Here is a 17996-nt window from a genome sequence, read left to right as displayed (position 1 = left end):
AAAACATATAGAAAGATAGGTCTGGTTCCTGGTACATGACACTTTTTTTTTTGTGTGCCGGTGAAATTAAGTTTTTTTTTTTTCATTTCAACCGATTTTAATTTTGTGAACATTATGTAGGTATTCTTAAACATCAGACATTAATACAACTTTTGATTCAGCATTTTTACATTTAAAAATTAGAGTCTTTCTTACGGCCAAAACTGACGCGCCCTAGTATTCAATGTGTTTTTTTTTAATTTTTCTATCATACTTTGACTTTTCAATCAATTATTTCGAAAAATATTGATAGCCGTTTTTTTTGTATCCGCCTTAACGAGGGGAGATAGACCCTCAAAATTGTTCAAAGTCTTGTACCACTTTACACAAAACTGTTATTAATTTTTGGCTCCAAAAGTTATCGTAGTCTCCCCCGACCGTTTAAATGGCATTGGCAAAACGACACACCCTTTAAGCCAATGAGTGAACCAAAAATAATCTTTATAGGCGTAATATTCCCAAGCCCTAGCTTATTAAAAACTCTCAATAATTTTTTTTAACTCAATACTTTATTCAAAAACGCAGAAGAGTGACTTTTGGAGTTGAATCAGTTCTGTCCTAGTGGAATTGTAATACCTACTTTGGATTTGATCAATCCGATTTTGTGGTGAAATTCAACTTTAATTTCTTGTTTGCATTTTTACCTCGATAGGACCTCTCATCTGCACCGATTGTCCCAAAGTCAACACATCCCCTTCGGCACTATGCACTGCCTTAATGGTATTCACATCGCTCATTGTGGCTACACTGAGACTGTGGCATCCGGGAAAAAGCTTCCTGATATGCTTTTGAATAATCTCCTCCTTTGATGCCTGTCCAAGAATTTCCAATAAGTCATCGTCACCAAGAAAATAGAATCTTGGAAAGGAATTTCTTTTGTCCTGCAAACAAAAAAAAAAGTAAAGAAGACAAACGCCCAAATGACCATTTATGGATTATGGATAACATCCTTAATAGCTGAGTAGGTTGGTATATAAATGTTTGAGATCTATAATAGGAAAAAAAAAACTTTCAAGGCTTACCATGATATAAGACGTTAGATTGTTCTGACACCGGGACAATTGATTCTCCAAGGAATTTACAATTGTCGAGATGTTATTGATTTTTATGATGGATATAACCCTGGCGTCAGATTGAATTTCACGCATTACATAGCGAAAATCTTTGTCGATTCGTTTAAAGAGAGCTTCTTCGTTTTTAAGTGTGCCAGCACCAAATACTGGTTCTAGATAGACCCATCTATTTTAAAGAACGTGAATTTTATTGAATGATGAAATGGTCTTATTGCTTTAAAATAAGTTATTTAACTTAACTTCCTTGAATTTCAATGTAAGTTGACTTTACTCTTCCATTCATGCAATAAAATTACATATTTGACTTACCTTCTCTGTGATCTATTTAGTCCTGTCAGCAAATTATCCAAGGAATTAAGTCGACTTTCCCATAACTCAGCTTGATCTGAGAAAGCATCAAAAGCGCTAGAGTTCTTAGCCGACTGAAGTAACGATTGATTGTCTCCAATCTTGTTCAAAATGTCTTGATAATCTTTTATCAGTGAAACGCTATTTCCGGAGGAATCGGTGTGCATAGTCAATTTCAGTGTGGCCGTAACAGCCCATTGATCAAGTTCGTTTAAGGCTTGTCGAACTATTTGTTCTGCTGCTGCCTGTTTAGCTATATTCTGTAAATACATAATAACATTTTTTTTCAGTTCAAGACCATGGTTGTATTTCATATAAATAAATAATTCGTACCCCAATTTCTGATGAAGAAGTCACTAAGGCATTTGAATTTTCGAGAACATCTTTTAAAATGATGCTATGCGTCGGTTTGGGTTCCTTATTTAGAATCATAAAAATCTTAGCCCAATGTCTTTCGTTCAAGGCATCAGATTGAAGAATTTGTAAGATTGGTACAACAGTTTGAAGGCGATCCACAGTTTGCCTTATTCGTTTTGAAGGCAAATCAATTGATGAATGCACCGAACCTTCCCATTTAGTTATAAATTCTGTCAATGAATAAGGTCTACGACGGTAAATAGCCCATTCTTCTCCTTTTAGAGTTTCAAGTTCCGTTGAAAAGTCATCAAATACTTTCCATTGATTTGCCTGAGCTTGAACTTTAACATCGATTTCTTCGAATGGCTGAAGAAGTTCTTCCGGAAATTCCATATTAAATTTAGAACATTCAGAAATAAGTTGATCCTTTTTCTCTTTGATACCATTCCAATGATCATTTCTTTCTTTGAAAAGATCTAAAGTTGCTTCTTCGTTAGCTTCCAGTTCGGCTACAGTAGATTCCCAGCGAAGAATAAACTTTTCAGCTTCAGATTGAAGATTTTGAATTTGGGAGTTGGCTTGATCCTTAATAATGTCGACTTGTCTTTGAAGAATAACAGCATGGTTTTCAATGAGTGGTTGCAATTTTTCCCATTCTTGAAGTATATTCGCTAGGGCTGAGACACGTTCTTTGCACCAGCCTGCTAGGCAGGTATCTTTGCCCTTGACAATTTCTAAAGTTGTGCTTATCTTTAAAACAAAAATGTTAATACTAGGACAAAAAGTTTTAAGGTTTGTTATTACTTTTGGCAACTCAGAAGTCATCTTTTCATATTTCATGCCCGATTCAGTAATTGAGGCTTCATCCATTGGAACATTTTCTAAGAATTGCATAGATGATTGAAGAAATTCTTGAATAATATTGACATCGTTAAGGATTGATGTTCTCAAACTATTGGATAGAACTTCCCAATAACGTCGACTTATGAATTCGATATCAGAACGAAGGGGTAGTATATTTATAACGAAACAATCGATTTGTTCTTCAGCACTAAAATTTAATAAGAAATACATCAGTTTCCAAAGGACCATGGGCACTTTTGTATGGACTTTGGGCCCACTTACAACATTGCTCAACAGTGATGAAACGTATATCAAATGAAAGGTCTTGAAGAGTACCTTAATTTATTATATGGGGGTAAAGTCGAAATCGAGCGCAAAAGTGGTGTTTTTGACCATTTTATAAAATAGTACTTAAAATGAAAAAAAAATATATTAAAAAAAAGTGGCAACACTAACTATAAAGTGTTTCACCTTTTTCAAAAGCTAGACATCCCACCTTTAATCTAGTATTAAAATAAAGTTTTTTCTATTATTAGTTTTCGAAAAAAATGATTTATTAATAAAAAAAAATGTAAAAAATAAGGTAAAATCAAAATATTTAGTATTACTTTTTTTTCACTTTTTGTGAAATAAAGCTCTAAAATGACTTTTTTAATTTACTGCAATATCAATTAATCAAACACTGAAAACCAAATAGTTTTATCTCTTCTAGTTTTTGAGAAAATCGAAAATTACTAAGACTTCATTTTTTTCCATACGATTTTTTATGCTGAGTATTTACGCTTACTTATCTTGAAGTTAACGAAAGAAGAATATATTAAGTTTGAATAAGTGACACCGAAGTCTTCTATTTTGTTCAATTATTCAATCTGTGAAAATAGACCCAATCCTAATACTTACGGTGATAAAATCAATGGCATATGGTTTGTTCGTTACTCGTTACTTTTGTATGTTTCGTATTTTTAGTATATTTGGAGCTTTTAGTTTTGGTATGGTACGATGTACGTTTGGTAGGTACTTAAAATATTTTATTTTATTTTATTTAGTTATTTTTGCATAGTTTGGACTAGAATTATAATGGAATGAAAACAGTAAAACACAGCCCAGATTTCTTAAATATCTTTAGGACAACGAATAGGTATATCGACGGTTAAACTGCAAAACCTCGTGAGTCGTTTTTGACTCTTTGTTTAAAAATCGAAAAACAATTGAAAACATGAAGAAAATAAAATAATTGTTTATTTAATTACTCAAATCAACTATTTTTTTAATTCTTTAATTTTTTAAAAATTGTTTAAGAGGTTTTTTTCGATTTCTAAACAAAGAGACGAAACCCCTGGTTTGATGATGAATGCCGGCAAGCACATGCAGCTAAACAGAAAGCATACAAAGCGGCGCTGCACAGAAGGACCAGAGCTGCCAATGAGCTCTACAAGCGGAAAAGAACAGAGGAACATCGGCTTCTCAGGAGAAAAAAGAGGCAACACGAGAAAGAAGCGATCGTGGAAATAGAGGGATGCTATAACAGGAATGAAGTTCGTAAGTTTTACCAGAAGGTAAAAAGAACATCTCAGGGGTATAAACCTAGAACTGAAGCCTGCAAAGACCAACAGGGAAACATCGTAGTAGAGACGCAAGCGATGCTGAGAATATGGAAAGATCACTTCTGCAATCTCTACAATGGCGATGACGAAGCCAACCCCGCCCAAAGACAGATTGCACCATTCAATATCGACGATGAAGGCCAACATTTCCGTCCCCCCGACCTGGAAGAAGTGAAGGCAGTCATATCCAAGCTTAAGTCAAACAAAGCCGCTGGAGCTGACGGCCTTGCTGCCGAGCTATTTAAAGCAGCAGGAGATGACCTGGTCAGGAGTATGCACCAGCTCATCTGCCGAATATGGTCGGAGGAAAGCATGCCCACAGAATGGAACCTCAGCATCGTATGCCCGATCCTTAAAAAAGGAGACCCTCTAACCTGCGCCAACTACAGAGGAATCAGCCTCCTTAACATCGCCTATAAGATCCTCTCTGCCGTACTATGTGAGCGTCTGAAGCCGTTCGTCAACAATCTGATAGGTCCTTATCAGTGTGGCTTTAGACCAGGAAAGTCCACCATCGATCAAATATTCACATTACGGCAGATCTTGGAAAAAACCCAGGAACAACAAATCGATACCCATCGATTTTAAAGCCGCGTATGACAGTATCTACAGAGATGAATTGTATAGAGCTATGTCTAGTTTTGGCATCCCTGCAAAGCTCGTCCGGCTGTGCAGGATGACGATGGAGAATGCACGCTGCTCCGTCAGAGTCGGTAAAGACCTAACCGAAGTATTTGATGTCGAAAAAGGTTTTAGACAAGGCGACGCACTGTCATGCGATTTTTTTAACATCGTTCTTGAAAGAATTATACAGAACTCAAACGTCAACACCAGAGGCACCATCTTTCAAAAGTCCGTCCAGCTGCTTGCATATGCCGACGATATTGACATAATCGGAAGAACTCAGCGTGATGTCAATGGCGCTTTTGTAAGCATCGAAGCGGAAGCGGCAAAAATGGGTTTAAAGGTCAATGGGGGCAAAACCAAGTATATGCTGTCGTCAAAAAAGGACACTCAACATCGACGCATTGGACAAAACGTCACTATCGACAGCCATAACTTCGAGGTAGTAAAGGACTTCGTCTACCTGGGCTCCGCTATAAACACAGACAACAACATCAGCGCTGAAATCAAACGGAGAATTACTCTTGCCAACCGCTGCTACTTTGGTTTGAGAAGGCAACTGACCAGCAAAGCCCTCTCTCGAGCAACTAAGGTGTCCCTGTATAAGACCCTTATCATCCCAGTCCTGCTATATGGTGCAGAAGCATGGACTTTAACGAAGGCGGATGAAAACATCTTGGATTGCTTCGAGAGAAAAGTTCTTCGTGCGATTTTTGGTCCCGTATGTATTAATGGTGATTGGAGAAGAAGATACAACAACGAGCTTTACGGGTTGTACAAGGACGCTAACCTAGCCAAGAGAGTGAAGGTGCAGCGCCTGAGATGGCTAGGTCACGTGGAGCGCATGGACAACAATGCTCCGGCCCGGAAAGTTTTCGACTCCAACCCAGAGGGACGGCGCAGTAGAGGAAGACCTCGTCTGAGGTGGCGCAACCAAGTGGAAGGGGACCTCAATCAACTTGGCGTGCGCAACTGGAAGCAGCGAGCTAAGGATAGAGCTGGCTGGCGAAGCTTGTTGGTTGAGGCCCAAATCCACAGCGGATTGTAGCCGCCTTACGGCGCTGGTCACCCTAAGTAAGTAAGTAAACAAAGAGACAAAAACGATTTACGAGGTTTTGCAGTTTAACCGTCGATATACCTATTCGTTGTCCTCAAGATATTTAAGAAATCTGGGCTGTGTTTTACTGTTTTCATTCCATTATAATTCTAGTCCAAACTATGCAAAAATAACTAAATAAAATAAAATAAAATATTTTAAGTACCTACCAAACGTACATCGTACCATACCAAAACTAAAAGCTCCAAATATACTAAAAATACGAAACATACAAAAGTAACGAGTAACGAACAAACCATATGCCATTGATTTTATCACCGTAAGTATTAGGATTGGGTCTATTTTCACAGATTGAATAATTGAACAAAATAGAAGACTTCGGTGTCACTTATTCAAACTTAATATATTCTTCTTTCGTTAACTTCAAGATAAGTAAGCGTAAATACTCAGCATAAAAAATCGTATGGAAAAAAATGAAGTCTTAGTAATTTTCGATTTTCTCAAAAACTAGAAGAGATAAAACTATTTGGTTTTCAGTGTTTGATTAATTGATATTGCAGTGAATTAAAAAAGTCATTTTAGAGCTTTATTTCACAAAAAGTGAAAAAAAGGAGTACTAAATATTTTGATTTTACCTTATTTTTTACATTTTTTTATTAATAAATCATTTTTTTCGAAAACTAATAATAGAAAAACTTTATTTTAATACTAGATTAAAGGTGGGATGTCTAGCTTTTGAAAAAGGTGAAACACTTCATAGTTAGTGTTGCCACTTTTTTTTAATATATTTTTTTTTCATTTTAAGTGCTATTTTATAAAATGGTCAAAAACACCACTTTTGCGCTCGATTTCGACTTTACACCCATATAATAAATTAAAGTACTCTTCAAGACCTTTCATTTGATATGCGTTTCATCACTGTTGAGCAATGTTGTAAGTGGGCCCAAAATGCCCATGGTCCTTTAAAGATTATAAATTAAATGTAAGATGTCGCTGCCGAAATATAATAACAACAAATCCAAACTGACAGCTCTCATTAATTGGCATAACCCCTTATTTAACAAGTGGTGATTATAACGCTTGGCACGCCTCTCAAACAGCCCGACAAAGAAACCACTACCCAAAGAAGGTCGCCTTGTTAGCAACATTGGACGAACGAAATGTCTTCCACTCGAGCAGGTGCGCTCGAATGAAGGTTCCAGCATATCTCCTGTGGATGGTGAAGGACTATCTCGAGAGTTGTCTTACGAGACCACAGAAGGCCCCCTAATGAAGGAAGTCCCATCGACATCGTTTTTACCAAAACGTGTCGTAACCAGCCATCTTTGTAATAGCTTGAGTGACCCCAATGGATCTTGTAGCGCCGAAAAGAAATACGTCCACGGCAAAAAGGCAAAAATGGGAGTGGAAAAGAAAACCGAAGAGGAGAGGAGACTCCGGCACGGAGAGGGATACCTCCTTATGGTGCGTAACGCATTACCCAAAAGTAAAAAAAAAACTGCCTGTGATCAGCACAGTTAAGAACAGTTTCTTGAATTTTAGAACGTTTTTTAAGATATTTTATGCACAAATTTTTATTTTATATGCAATGAAATTTTATCGGTTTAGTAGTAGTTAGGGAGTAATATTGTAATTTACACTAAAAGTAAATCTTTAACTTGCTTTCGAGATACCGCAACTAATATTTTGACTAATTCGTGCTCTCTTTTCTTTTCTTTTCTTCGAAGTTCTCTTTTATTTTAACTGTTCGAGAGCAAAATGTTCTCTTTTGAAAAAGGTCCCAAATGGACACCCTATTGCTTTTGGTATGAAGAAAATAAATGAAAGTCATGAAGAATTTGGAACAAAGACTGAATTCAAACAAATTTGCTGAAGTATTTTAAGAGAGATGTCTTTTGTTAATAATGGAATATATTTTCTACATCTTGTATCGTAACTAAAATCAGCACATTCGATAGATAATTACAGATAGTACATAGCTTTACTAAACTAGCAAGACAAAGTACAGCAGTGTAAATTTCCATTATAACCAACCACTTCCTCATCAGCTGAATAGCATATTTATCGGGCGCATTATCAAATATAATCTTTGCTGGGAAAAGAAATTGATCCAGGACAAGAGGTTTGAGAGTTAAAGCCGAATACCGAAAGGCTTTACATGTCATTTGGAAGAAGTTTTTTTCATAATCAATCTTACTTTTGTAACTTGGCAACGTTTTGACTAAAATGCTTGCACGCCTTGAAATTTCTATCCCAATCTTCCCAGGTATTCAAATGAATACTGCATAGTTCTTCAATGTCAACACAGCCAAGTGCAATCCAAGGCTTCCAAATTGCCTTGAATTGCGTAAGCTTTGCAAAAAGGTCTTCAGCTTTTTTAAAAAGAGGCCCAAACTGATTTCGGTTTATTTCCACCATATTTTTGAAAAGATCAGTACTTTTTTCCGAAAGGCCACGAAATCCACATGGTCGTTCGAGAAATCGACGGAGTTGTGTGAAATACTTTTCTCGAATCTCTTCTTCTGTGGGTCGAAATAAGAGTTGACGTTGTCTGAAACAGAAGATATAGATTTTAATGTTATTTTACAAAAAAATAAAGCAGCTAATTTTTTAAACCTACCGAAACATGATATCGATATGTATGTCTGGCAATTTATTGTTCATATCAGTTACACCAATAAGGTATTGGTACTCCAAAACTTTATACAGCTGATGATCCCAATGTAACTTAAAAGCATCTAGATTTGTGTAGTTCTGACGTTCTAAACTAGCAACTAACTCTCGCAAGTGACGCATTTCATCTTTCCAAATCTGTCCTTGTGTAAAAAGATCAGTGTTCATAAGTTTCACAATCTGGAAAATACAAGATAAACAAAATCGTGTTTTCCTGAAGATGTATACTTCATGAGCTTCATTTACCGTTCTTTTAGCTTGTTCGTGATACCCAACTAGAAGGTTGTTATCAGCTGATAGTTTTGAAACAGCAGTTTGCAAAACAGATACATAACTTTGAACAGATTCTTCATCATTCCAAGCTGCAGGCTCACCCTGAACGAGTTTTGAAAGTTCCATTGCATTTTTCAACATAATTGGCCGTTGACAGGGTATCATTCTATCGCCAATTGTATTGTGAAATGTTGCAATTTGTTGAAGGCGACGTGCATACGACATAAACTTAGCGGCATGGGTTGCAGAAGAACGTAGTTCAATTGGTACTGTGTAGCCGAGGTTTTCAAACTCTCTAACATCTTGACAAAATGTTACAAGTTTTGGATTGAATGTAACCCGCATTAATTGACGGCCTTCCTTTTCAAATTTTACAACAGGTTGATCGTCACGAAGTCTGAAATTAAATTTTTTTAAATGTTATTTTTGCAATTAAGTTTACCATTGATTTATAATAAATTTTTGTCCGTGAACGCAATTCAAATGTCCCACTCTCATATTAAACATGTTTAAGTAAACCCTCACTTTAATCCTTTTCAAAACATTCTATTTGGAATACTTTAAAAGGGAGTAAAGTAAAAATATAAAGCTCGCTTTTTGAAAGTAACTTTTTCGTTGCTTCTTATTACACCTTACAGACAAAAATTTGTCAGCAAAATAATAAATAAAAACGAATAATGAAGTTTTTCGAAAAAATCGGTAGAGAAGGGCTAAAAAAGATTAGTTAGGTATGTTAAATGTAATATATGCAAGCAAGAGTACAAGCATTCAGGAAATACCAAAAATTTAAACGATAATTTAAAACAGAAGCAGCCATAGAAACTGCGATCAGCTTCAACAACAACAGCGGCCAACTTGGAGGATCAAACATGAACCATTATAGTGATGTAGAAGTCCACGGAGGCCAAACCAATCCACCGCCTTCAAAACAAAAAACAAATAGCAAAAACAGTTATTTTCAGCGTGACCAAATGTATTAAAAATACTCGAAAGAAGAGAAACACTAACGGCCGATTTCTTCACAGAGTCCTAGCACTACTACTAGTACCGGTCCTTGTCCTAAAGTTAGTACTCAAATCGGTATCAACTCATTTCTTCACTCAGGTACTAAGCATTAGAACTGTCAATTTAGGACTGAGTACTAGTAAGGACTCGGTACTAGCTAGCTCCTCAAAATCAGCTAGGACCTGGTTATTATACCAATCGTTTGGTACCAAATGATTTTTCACCCAAGTTCTAAGCCCTAGTACTGTCAATTTGGTACCGAGTTGTACTTAGGAGTTAGGACTTCGTAATTGTTAGAACCTAAAAATCGGCAGTCTAGCGTGGATAATATAGGTAAATTTTGGGTAAAATGATTTTGTTCTGATTTTGGTACTTTCTTTTTTGTCAGATTTATGCAGTCTAGAGGCGTTAATTCTTCATACCGTTTGATTTTTTGCATTTTTTAAAAGATTTATCCAGCAATTTTAAGATTTGGGGTATATTTAAATGTGTAAACTTTGACTACATTGATTTTTATGATTTTGGCATTTTCTTTTTTGTCAGATTTCTGCATTTTGTTATTTGGATTTCTTTTATGAAAAAAATGAATTTAATTTTTGATGGGGACAATTTGTTCCGCTACTTCGAAAACGATGAATTGTGTCAATCGGTACGTAGCATTTACCGTATGCCTCAACGCAATACTGCCGACAATTGGAATGATATTGATTTCATTCGACTGCCCTCTTAATTTCATTTGTAGTGCCATTCGGCAATTTAACACCGATTTCAAGCCAATCTCACGCACAAGATCTTACAACAAATCGGTGTTGAATTGATTACAATTGGCACTACGATTTTTTTTTCGCGTCAGATCTTACATCTAGCATTTCCCTACTTTTCTTTTTTCGAATTAGAAATATACCTACACAAAAATAACTTAATTAAAATACAATTTGCATGAAAATTTCTTATACAATATATCAATATTCGTGAAAATTTAAGAAAAAATAAAACAGAAAAAATACGGATTTAAATAAGCCGAGTGGTGGAAAGCCATGGCATGAAAACATTTTATTTTTATTGCAGGTTGTTCAGTGTGTATTTCGCTCCCACGCCCCATCGTCAATGTTGATAAATTCGTGAATATTTTGAAAATTCACAATATAATATTCAATAGCCAGGAAATCTCTATATTCGTCTTTTTGACTGTTGCCTTAAAACGAATATTGAAATAAGTTTTTAACGCGTTAACCCTTTGTTCCTGGAGTAACTTTTTTTTTAAATTTTTTTCACGAAAAATTACAAAAATCTTGAGAAAAAGTTTTGATATTTTCTAGTTACACACCAAAACGAAAAAATAATGATTGAACTAGTAATTACATTGTATAAGGAATGTTTTGAGCTGAGAGTACAAACGTTGAAGTCCATTTTTTAGTAAAAAGAACTGAAAGATAAAAATGCTCGTACAAACCAATGTGTTTTACCAAAAAGTCTTATTAAAATAGTATTTAGATTGGAAAAGCAAATTTTCTGATGAAAAACATGTTTACATATTCCATAGATTGAAGAACCATTATAATAATTCTCTTTCAGTGTTACCGTTATTTAATTTTATAGCTCTAAGCTTAAGGCTACTTCAAAAATTGAGAAATCCTGCATTTTTTTAACTAAATATTAACTTTTATACAGATATTAAATTTTTTCTTGGTCGTACTACTCATAATGCAATAGCTCATGCAAAAATTTTCAAATTTTGGTTATTGCAATAAAAAATAAAAAAAGGAAGCAAAGGGTTAAATAATAAATTAGTTCTTACCTTCATCCTTAACTTCATTAATTTTTGTTTTTTTTTTCAAATTTTCTATTTTAATTAATATTCTTTTTTCTTCACACTCAATTTGATGAAATATCAAAATAAATTATTTAAAATGTCAAAATATTGTCAAAATCAGGGTTAGACCAGTTTTAGAAGTATTAATTCTTAGTACTGCTTTGTGATTTTAGGTCGGGTCCTATAAATGTGAAGAAATGCTCAGGTACTAACTTTTCGTTAGGACCGAGTACTAGTGCTAGGACCTGGTCTAGCTAGACCGGGTACTAGGCTGACTAAGGACTTGTGTGAAGAAATTGGCCGTAATTGGCTCTACGTAAAAGTTTTGTTCACGGCCTAAATAGGAAATACGAAATTCCAGATAGGAATAATCTCAAATCCACACTTATCCTAGACTATTGTGAGAACTAAGAGGAGCAGCTGAAAGTATCCTTGGACAAAATTAGCTTCTGCTCTATTACAACAGATATGTGGTCAAGTGTGGCAAACGAAGGAGACTTGCCCTAGAGCCGTGACATCACTTTAGTCAACTTAAATCGCCGTTACTCATCAAAATCGTTAGTCATCCAAATTGAAGGTTGCCATACCTGCAGAAGCGATTGCAGAGGTAAAAAGCATATACCTACCTTAAATATCTAAACTTCATTACATTAGCCCAAAAAGTAAATACATTTTTTCTATTGACGACTCAAAATAGGGAATCAGATTTGTTCTCATAGACCACTAAGCATAAGTTATGAGCAGTACGTAGTTCATTGAAAAAGAAAAAGTTGATTTGGAAGGGTTCTACAAACTTACAAAATGTTCTTTTCCGTGAAAAACAAGCATTCTTCAGAAGCTTATTTATTTTTTTCCATTTTGGAATAAAAAAGTAGGTATCGGAATAAGTTCAGAAAACCATAAGGCATGAAGTATGAGTTGCACGCAGTGATCAGAAAGAAAAGTCCAAAAACGCTCCACTGTAGTGTATGTGTTCATTAAAATTTCTAAATAACTGAAAGAATTGCGTTTTTCTGGTTTTATTATTGACAAATTATTTATTAGTTCGGAAAAGTAAATTTTTCCGCAAATTCATTTTCGTTTGACAAAATGCTTAATTTGTGAGTCGTTTTTGGAAAATTATAGACCTAGAGTTAATAAAAAGCTTACATTGGGGCGCCTTTTTCTTCAAACATTGTAGGGTTTATAACAGTTAATAGTGAAGTTTGATAATATAGAAGTTTTTTTTTACCTTAATTCACCACTTTTAACAGCTGTTGTACACTGCCCGCACCAGATCTCAAAATTAGTTCGTAAAAGTGATTCTGTTTCTTCCTTTATTTCCTGAACGACTTTATTAATTTGTTCAAATCCCTCGCGGCCACTGATAAGATGGCTCACTTTTTCTATTTCCATGATCTGTTCAATTGAAAAATCAAAATCAACCTTACTCAAAATTTTGAATAAATTCTTACCTGATATTGTACCACTTTGAGCCATCGGCATTCATTGCAAATAACCGATAGGTGCCCTGTATCTGGTTCCATATTAGTATCATTCATTGCCTTTCGCAAGTCTTGTAAGAGAATATGCAATGATTGTACGAACTGTTCCCTTTCAATTGTAAGTAACTCCAAGACTGTTGGCCTTTGGATAAGCGTCTCATATTTTGAAAAAATAAAAATAATCTGTCTTGCATTGCTAAGATATTTATGAAGTTGTGCTTTTAGAGCAAATGCTATTCTTTCATCGATGGGTTGAAGTACGTGTTCGAATTGATTTAGTGCTTTATTCCAAAGACTTTTTCCCTTTTCTGTTGTGTCGAAAACATTGATTTCTGTTGGCGAAAAATTTTGTTTGTAATAATAGGCTATTGATTATGTCGAAAAAAACAGGGTAATAAGGAACTAAGACGTTCACGGGTTTTTATTGCAGGAATCGTTCAATGGGTTATAAAAGAAGATAAAACCGCGGAGTGCTATTAAATGAGAGGGTGGAAACTGAAGATAGGGGTGCAAAAGCCCCCTTTTTGGTTTTTTCAATATACCTCGTAAACCAAGCAAAATTTTGATATATTGCACATATAACTTTTTGTAGAGAATTAAATTTCCTATTGGAATAATGTTTTTTAAAAATTGAAAAAAAAAATTTCCATAAAAAAAATAGTCGAAACAATCATAAAAAAAATATCAAAAAAATCGATTTTTTGAGTTTTTTTCCTTTTTTAGTTGTACATTTTTTTTGGGTTGAGATAGACATAAACATTGCTCCAAAGAAAAAAAGAAGATTAAATTTCCTACAAAATGCTGTACTCACTAAATTTTTTCATTGAAAATTGACCGAAGTATGGCCATTTTAATCTATCTTTTTTTCGCATTTTTAGTTTTACTTAAGTAAAACAGAAACATTTGAGGGGAAAGTACAATTACTTAAGCACCAAGAACTGATAATGAGATTTTGTAGAGGGGTTAAATACAATCATTGTTTACTATGGGAGGGAGGGTCAATGTCCCCCCGTTTTGGAGGGAGGGGCAATTTTCTAAAAAAAATACTTAAAATTAAAAAAAAATTATTAAAAAACAACGGCAACACTTACAGTTTTGATTGATACATTTTTCAAAAGCTAGAATTATAATCTTAATATTAATTTTAAAAGGAAGTTATTTTAATCAATTCTTTTTGAAATAAACGAGTGATTCCGATAAAGAAAGTATTTTGTCTATTTTTCAATTTTCTCAAAAAGTAGAAGGCATAGGAACATTATGATTTTCATGATTTGATAAGAAATCAATTAAGGCAGTTTACTTTGTCGTATTGAAGTCCACAGTCTTTGTGAAAATTGTACTCAATGTGCTTTTTAAACATTTTTTATACAAGTTTTGACTTTGAAATCGGGTATTGCAAAAAGAATTGATTAAAATAACTTCATTTTAAAATTAATATTAAGATTATAATTCTAGCTTTTGAAAAAAGTATCAATCAAAACTGTAAGTGTTGCCGTTGTTTTTTAATAATTTTTTTTTAATTTTAAGTATTTTTTTTAGAAAATTGCCCCTCCCTCCAAAACGGGGGGACATTGACCCTCCCTCCCATAGTAAACAATGATTGTATTTAACCCCTCTACAAAATCTCATTATCAGTTCTTGGTGCTTAAGTAATTTTACTTTCCCCTCAAATGTTTCTGTTTTACTTAAGTAAAACTAAAAATGCGAAAAAAAGATAGATTAAAATGGCCATACTTCGGTCAATTTTCAATGAAAAAATTTAGTGAGTACAGCATTTTGTAGGAAATTTAATCTTCTTTTTTTCTTTGGAGCAATGTTTATGTCTATCTCAACCCAAAAAAAATGTACAACTAAAAAAGGAAAAAAACTCAAAAAATCGATTTTTTTGATATTTTTTTTATGATTGTTTCGACTATTTTTTTATGGAAATTTTTTTTTTCAATTTTTAAAAAACATTATTCCAATAGGAAATTTAATTCTCTACAAAAAGTTATATATGCAATATATCAAAATTTTGCTTGGTTTACGAGGTATATTGAAAAAACCAAAAAGGGGGCTTTTGCACCCCTATCTTCAGTTTCCACCCTCTCATTTAATAGCACTCCGCGGTTTTATCTTCTTTTATAACCCATTGAACGATTCCTGCAATAAAAACCCGTGAACGTCTTAGTTCCTTTCTAAACTACATAATCAATAGCCTATAATGATAAATGCGATTCATGAAACATTAAGATCATTGTATAATTGATACTGTTGCAGACTGCCTGCTATTTTAATTCACAAGAAGGAGTTACAGAACTGACAACCACATACACATTTTACAAAGAATTCACTCAATTTAGGGAAACTAGATTTCTTGGATATTCATAAATAAATTTAGTAGATACGTATTCTAGTTATACAAATTATAAATTATTTTGAAACTATCAGGGTCGGAGAGTATTACAAATTGCATACCTTTAAAAATTGAATTCTCAAGAAATATATTTCTTATAGAATCATCATCCAATAGAGTTATTATTTGTTTGAAAAGGTTCTTAATATTTTTGATCTCCACAAGACGTTCCTTAAAAAGCCGTCCACGTTTCGGTATATGAGGCTCACCAGTCCATGGATGTTGAACGTAGTTAGGCCAAAAAAGTCGTGTCAAGGAGTCACAAAGTTGTATCCAAGAATCTATAACATCATGGCACTGACTCATTGAATTACTTACATGATAAGAGCTTAAATTCCAAATGTTTTCAGTCCTTAAGTTTTCAATGCAAACTTCTAGAATTAAGTTTCCTAAAAAATTTAATGCAAATAAAATTGTTGTTATCAAATGTATATGTGCCCAGTCATAATGACTACCTAGTATATCAAGTAAATCGGCCATGCGATTCTGTGGAAACCGATAAGGCAAACGCCAAAGCTCGTCCAAATTGTTATGAGCTGCATCTAGAAATTCTTCAACTGTTCCCATCGAATTTGAGTCAATTTTTCTAAAATTGTTTAAAAATGTTTTCTTTAATAACTAAAAAATTTTCTCTGACGGCAAGTAGATTTGTTGAAAAATAATCTCACCTTATTTGTTTTTCAATATTGTCAAGAGCTCCAATAAAAACCTGTGCCATTTCTCTGTCCACTCTCGATTTAGAGCTATCCAATTTTTGCTTCCAAAATTTAATTTCATCATTTATTGAAGCTATGCCTTTGTGTCGAATACAACATCATTTTTAATTAAGCACACAACAATAATAAATGTTGAAACCCCTACCTGATTGTGGTAATCCCAATGTTGAACCCAATGAAACATGTAAACTCTCAAGTAGGCCACTCAACTCCGGACTATATTCAGTCTTCTGTAAAATCTCAAAATTGTCAAAATTAGCACTGCAAAACCCGAAATACCTACCTTAACCACCGCATGCGGCGAAAACACTCTGGACATGGAATTGTAAATCGATTTTACCATGCCACCCTCTAGGGTAAGCATTCCCAAGCTCTGGTTATCCATCACTTCGGGAGTTCTTGTTTGTGCTCCACCCCCTCTTCCAATTCCACCCGACGACGACGATGACGACGAGGACGGTGAACCAACTTTGGGAATCTTATAGAACAACAAACAGACATTGTCGTTCGGAATTTGGTGGTGAAACTTGAGTTTGCCATCGGTGGTGGTTGCGGCAAGTACTGTGATTTCGTCGGATTCCAGGAACTCAACAATGGGTTGGTGGTCCTCATGACCGGATATTGCATCAAAGTAATCAACTGGTTTTATCAGAGGTATAGGACAAAGAGGAAGGTGGTAGAGAATTTCCGAGGTGAAGATTATCTTATCTGGTTGTGAAGTTCAAACGTTTCCGTTTATAGAAGCTACTTACCAGAAGTGTTGATAATAAATTTTGTTTTATTGGACATCACTCTGGAGCCTGAATATATCTCCCTCTAGATATTTGGTTATATAGATGTTGTCTTGTAGAGAAAGTTTGAAAAACTGAAGATTTTCTTGCGGACTGGTTGTGTTATGGAAATTGCATGCCGTTATGGCAACCGTTGGCATGGTATATGAAGTTGTTTACAAATAAAGCATGCAAGACAAAGGGGTTGTTTATTTAAGGGGTTTGTTTTTGTTTACACCGAAGTGACAACGTAAGAATATTGTAATAAGGGAGGACAAAAAATAACTGTTTGTGGATAGTGGAATCAATTTAAGGGTGCGTTGTTTCTATTCGACGAATAGCTGTTAGATTCATTAAAGAGACGGAAAATAGATTTACTTTTTGTAACATACAAAAATCTATTACCTACATGGAAAAAAAAGACTGCCATAAATTAAGCGGATTGCTGCAGGGTTTTTTACGAAAATGACTTCCGTCTTGAATTAAACGGAAATCCACTAAATTTGAGATGAAAATCTTCTTGTTTTTATGATAATACAAATCGTCAAATTTGGGAAATCAATTTGCGAAGCATTATGTGACCAATAATTTGTTTGACATTTTGAAAACCATTTGTGTTTTTGTATTACTTGGATAGATTTCCTCAGAAAGCAACTTTAATTCGTAAAAATCCTTATAGTTTAATTCCTTTACCTTTTTGCCGCTCTAATGATAGATAAATATTGGTCGGGAAAGCTATTAGTTCCGATTTCTTGGCTCCTTCTTGGCTGACCTTTCAACTGCATTACGAACGTCATTAAATTCATTCTGTGTGTGGCCTCAAAGAATAAATTTATGTGTTATGGACTTATTGTGAAATTTTCTACAGCATGCATATACATTCCAATTAATAAATCTGAAATCAAAGTCTTAAAAAAATTAA

General features: G+C 34.4%; 1 protein-coding gene across 1 annotated transcript in view; it reads right to left on the bottom strand.

The window, feature by feature from the left end:
- Positions 1 to 17465, bottom strand: part of LOC129905631 (cytoplasmic dynein 2 heavy chain 1) — a 34981-nt gene extending 17516 nt beyond the window's left edge. Inside the window, exons 1-16 of the mRNA XM_055981159.1 lie at positions 17057 to 17465; positions 16588 to 16943; positions 16450 to 16534; positions 16257 to 16383; positions 16044 to 16174; positions 15651 to 15977; positions 13164 to 13525; positions 12941 to 13107; positions 8865 to 9288; positions 8566 to 8798; positions 8143 to 8496; positions 2622 to 2868; positions 1794 to 2567; positions 1422 to 1720; positions 1062 to 1278; positions 684 to 920 (exon numbers count right to left, since the gene is read on the bottom strand). Coding sequence (XP_055837134.1) covers positions 684 to 920; positions 1062 to 1278; positions 1422 to 1720; positions 1794 to 2567; positions 2622 to 2868; positions 8143 to 8496; positions 8566 to 8798; positions 8865 to 9288; positions 12941 to 13107; positions 13164 to 13525; positions 15651 to 15977; positions 16044 to 16174; positions 16257 to 16383; positions 16450 to 16534; positions 16588 to 16943; positions 17057 to 17093 — 4377 coding nt within the window. The 5' untranslated portion in view covers positions 17094 to 17465. The remainder of the gene's footprint in view (positions 1 to 683; positions 921 to 1061; positions 1279 to 1421; positions 1721 to 1793; positions 2568 to 2621; positions 2869 to 8142; positions 8497 to 8565; positions 8799 to 8864; positions 9289 to 12940; positions 13108 to 13163; positions 13526 to 15650; positions 15978 to 16043; positions 16175 to 16256; positions 16384 to 16449; positions 16535 to 16587; positions 16944 to 17056) is intronic.
- Positions 17466 to 17996: the final 531 nt, after the last annotated feature.

The sequence above is a fragment of the Episyrphus balteatus genome, chromosome 1, assembly GCF_945859705.1.
Source record: "Episyrphus balteatus chromosome 1, idEpiBalt1.1, whole genome shotgun sequence".
Taxonomy (NCBI): domain Eukaryota; kingdom Metazoa; phylum Arthropoda; class Insecta; order Diptera; family Syrphidae; genus Episyrphus; species Episyrphus balteatus.
This window is presented reverse-complemented; position numbering and strand designations above follow the sequence as displayed.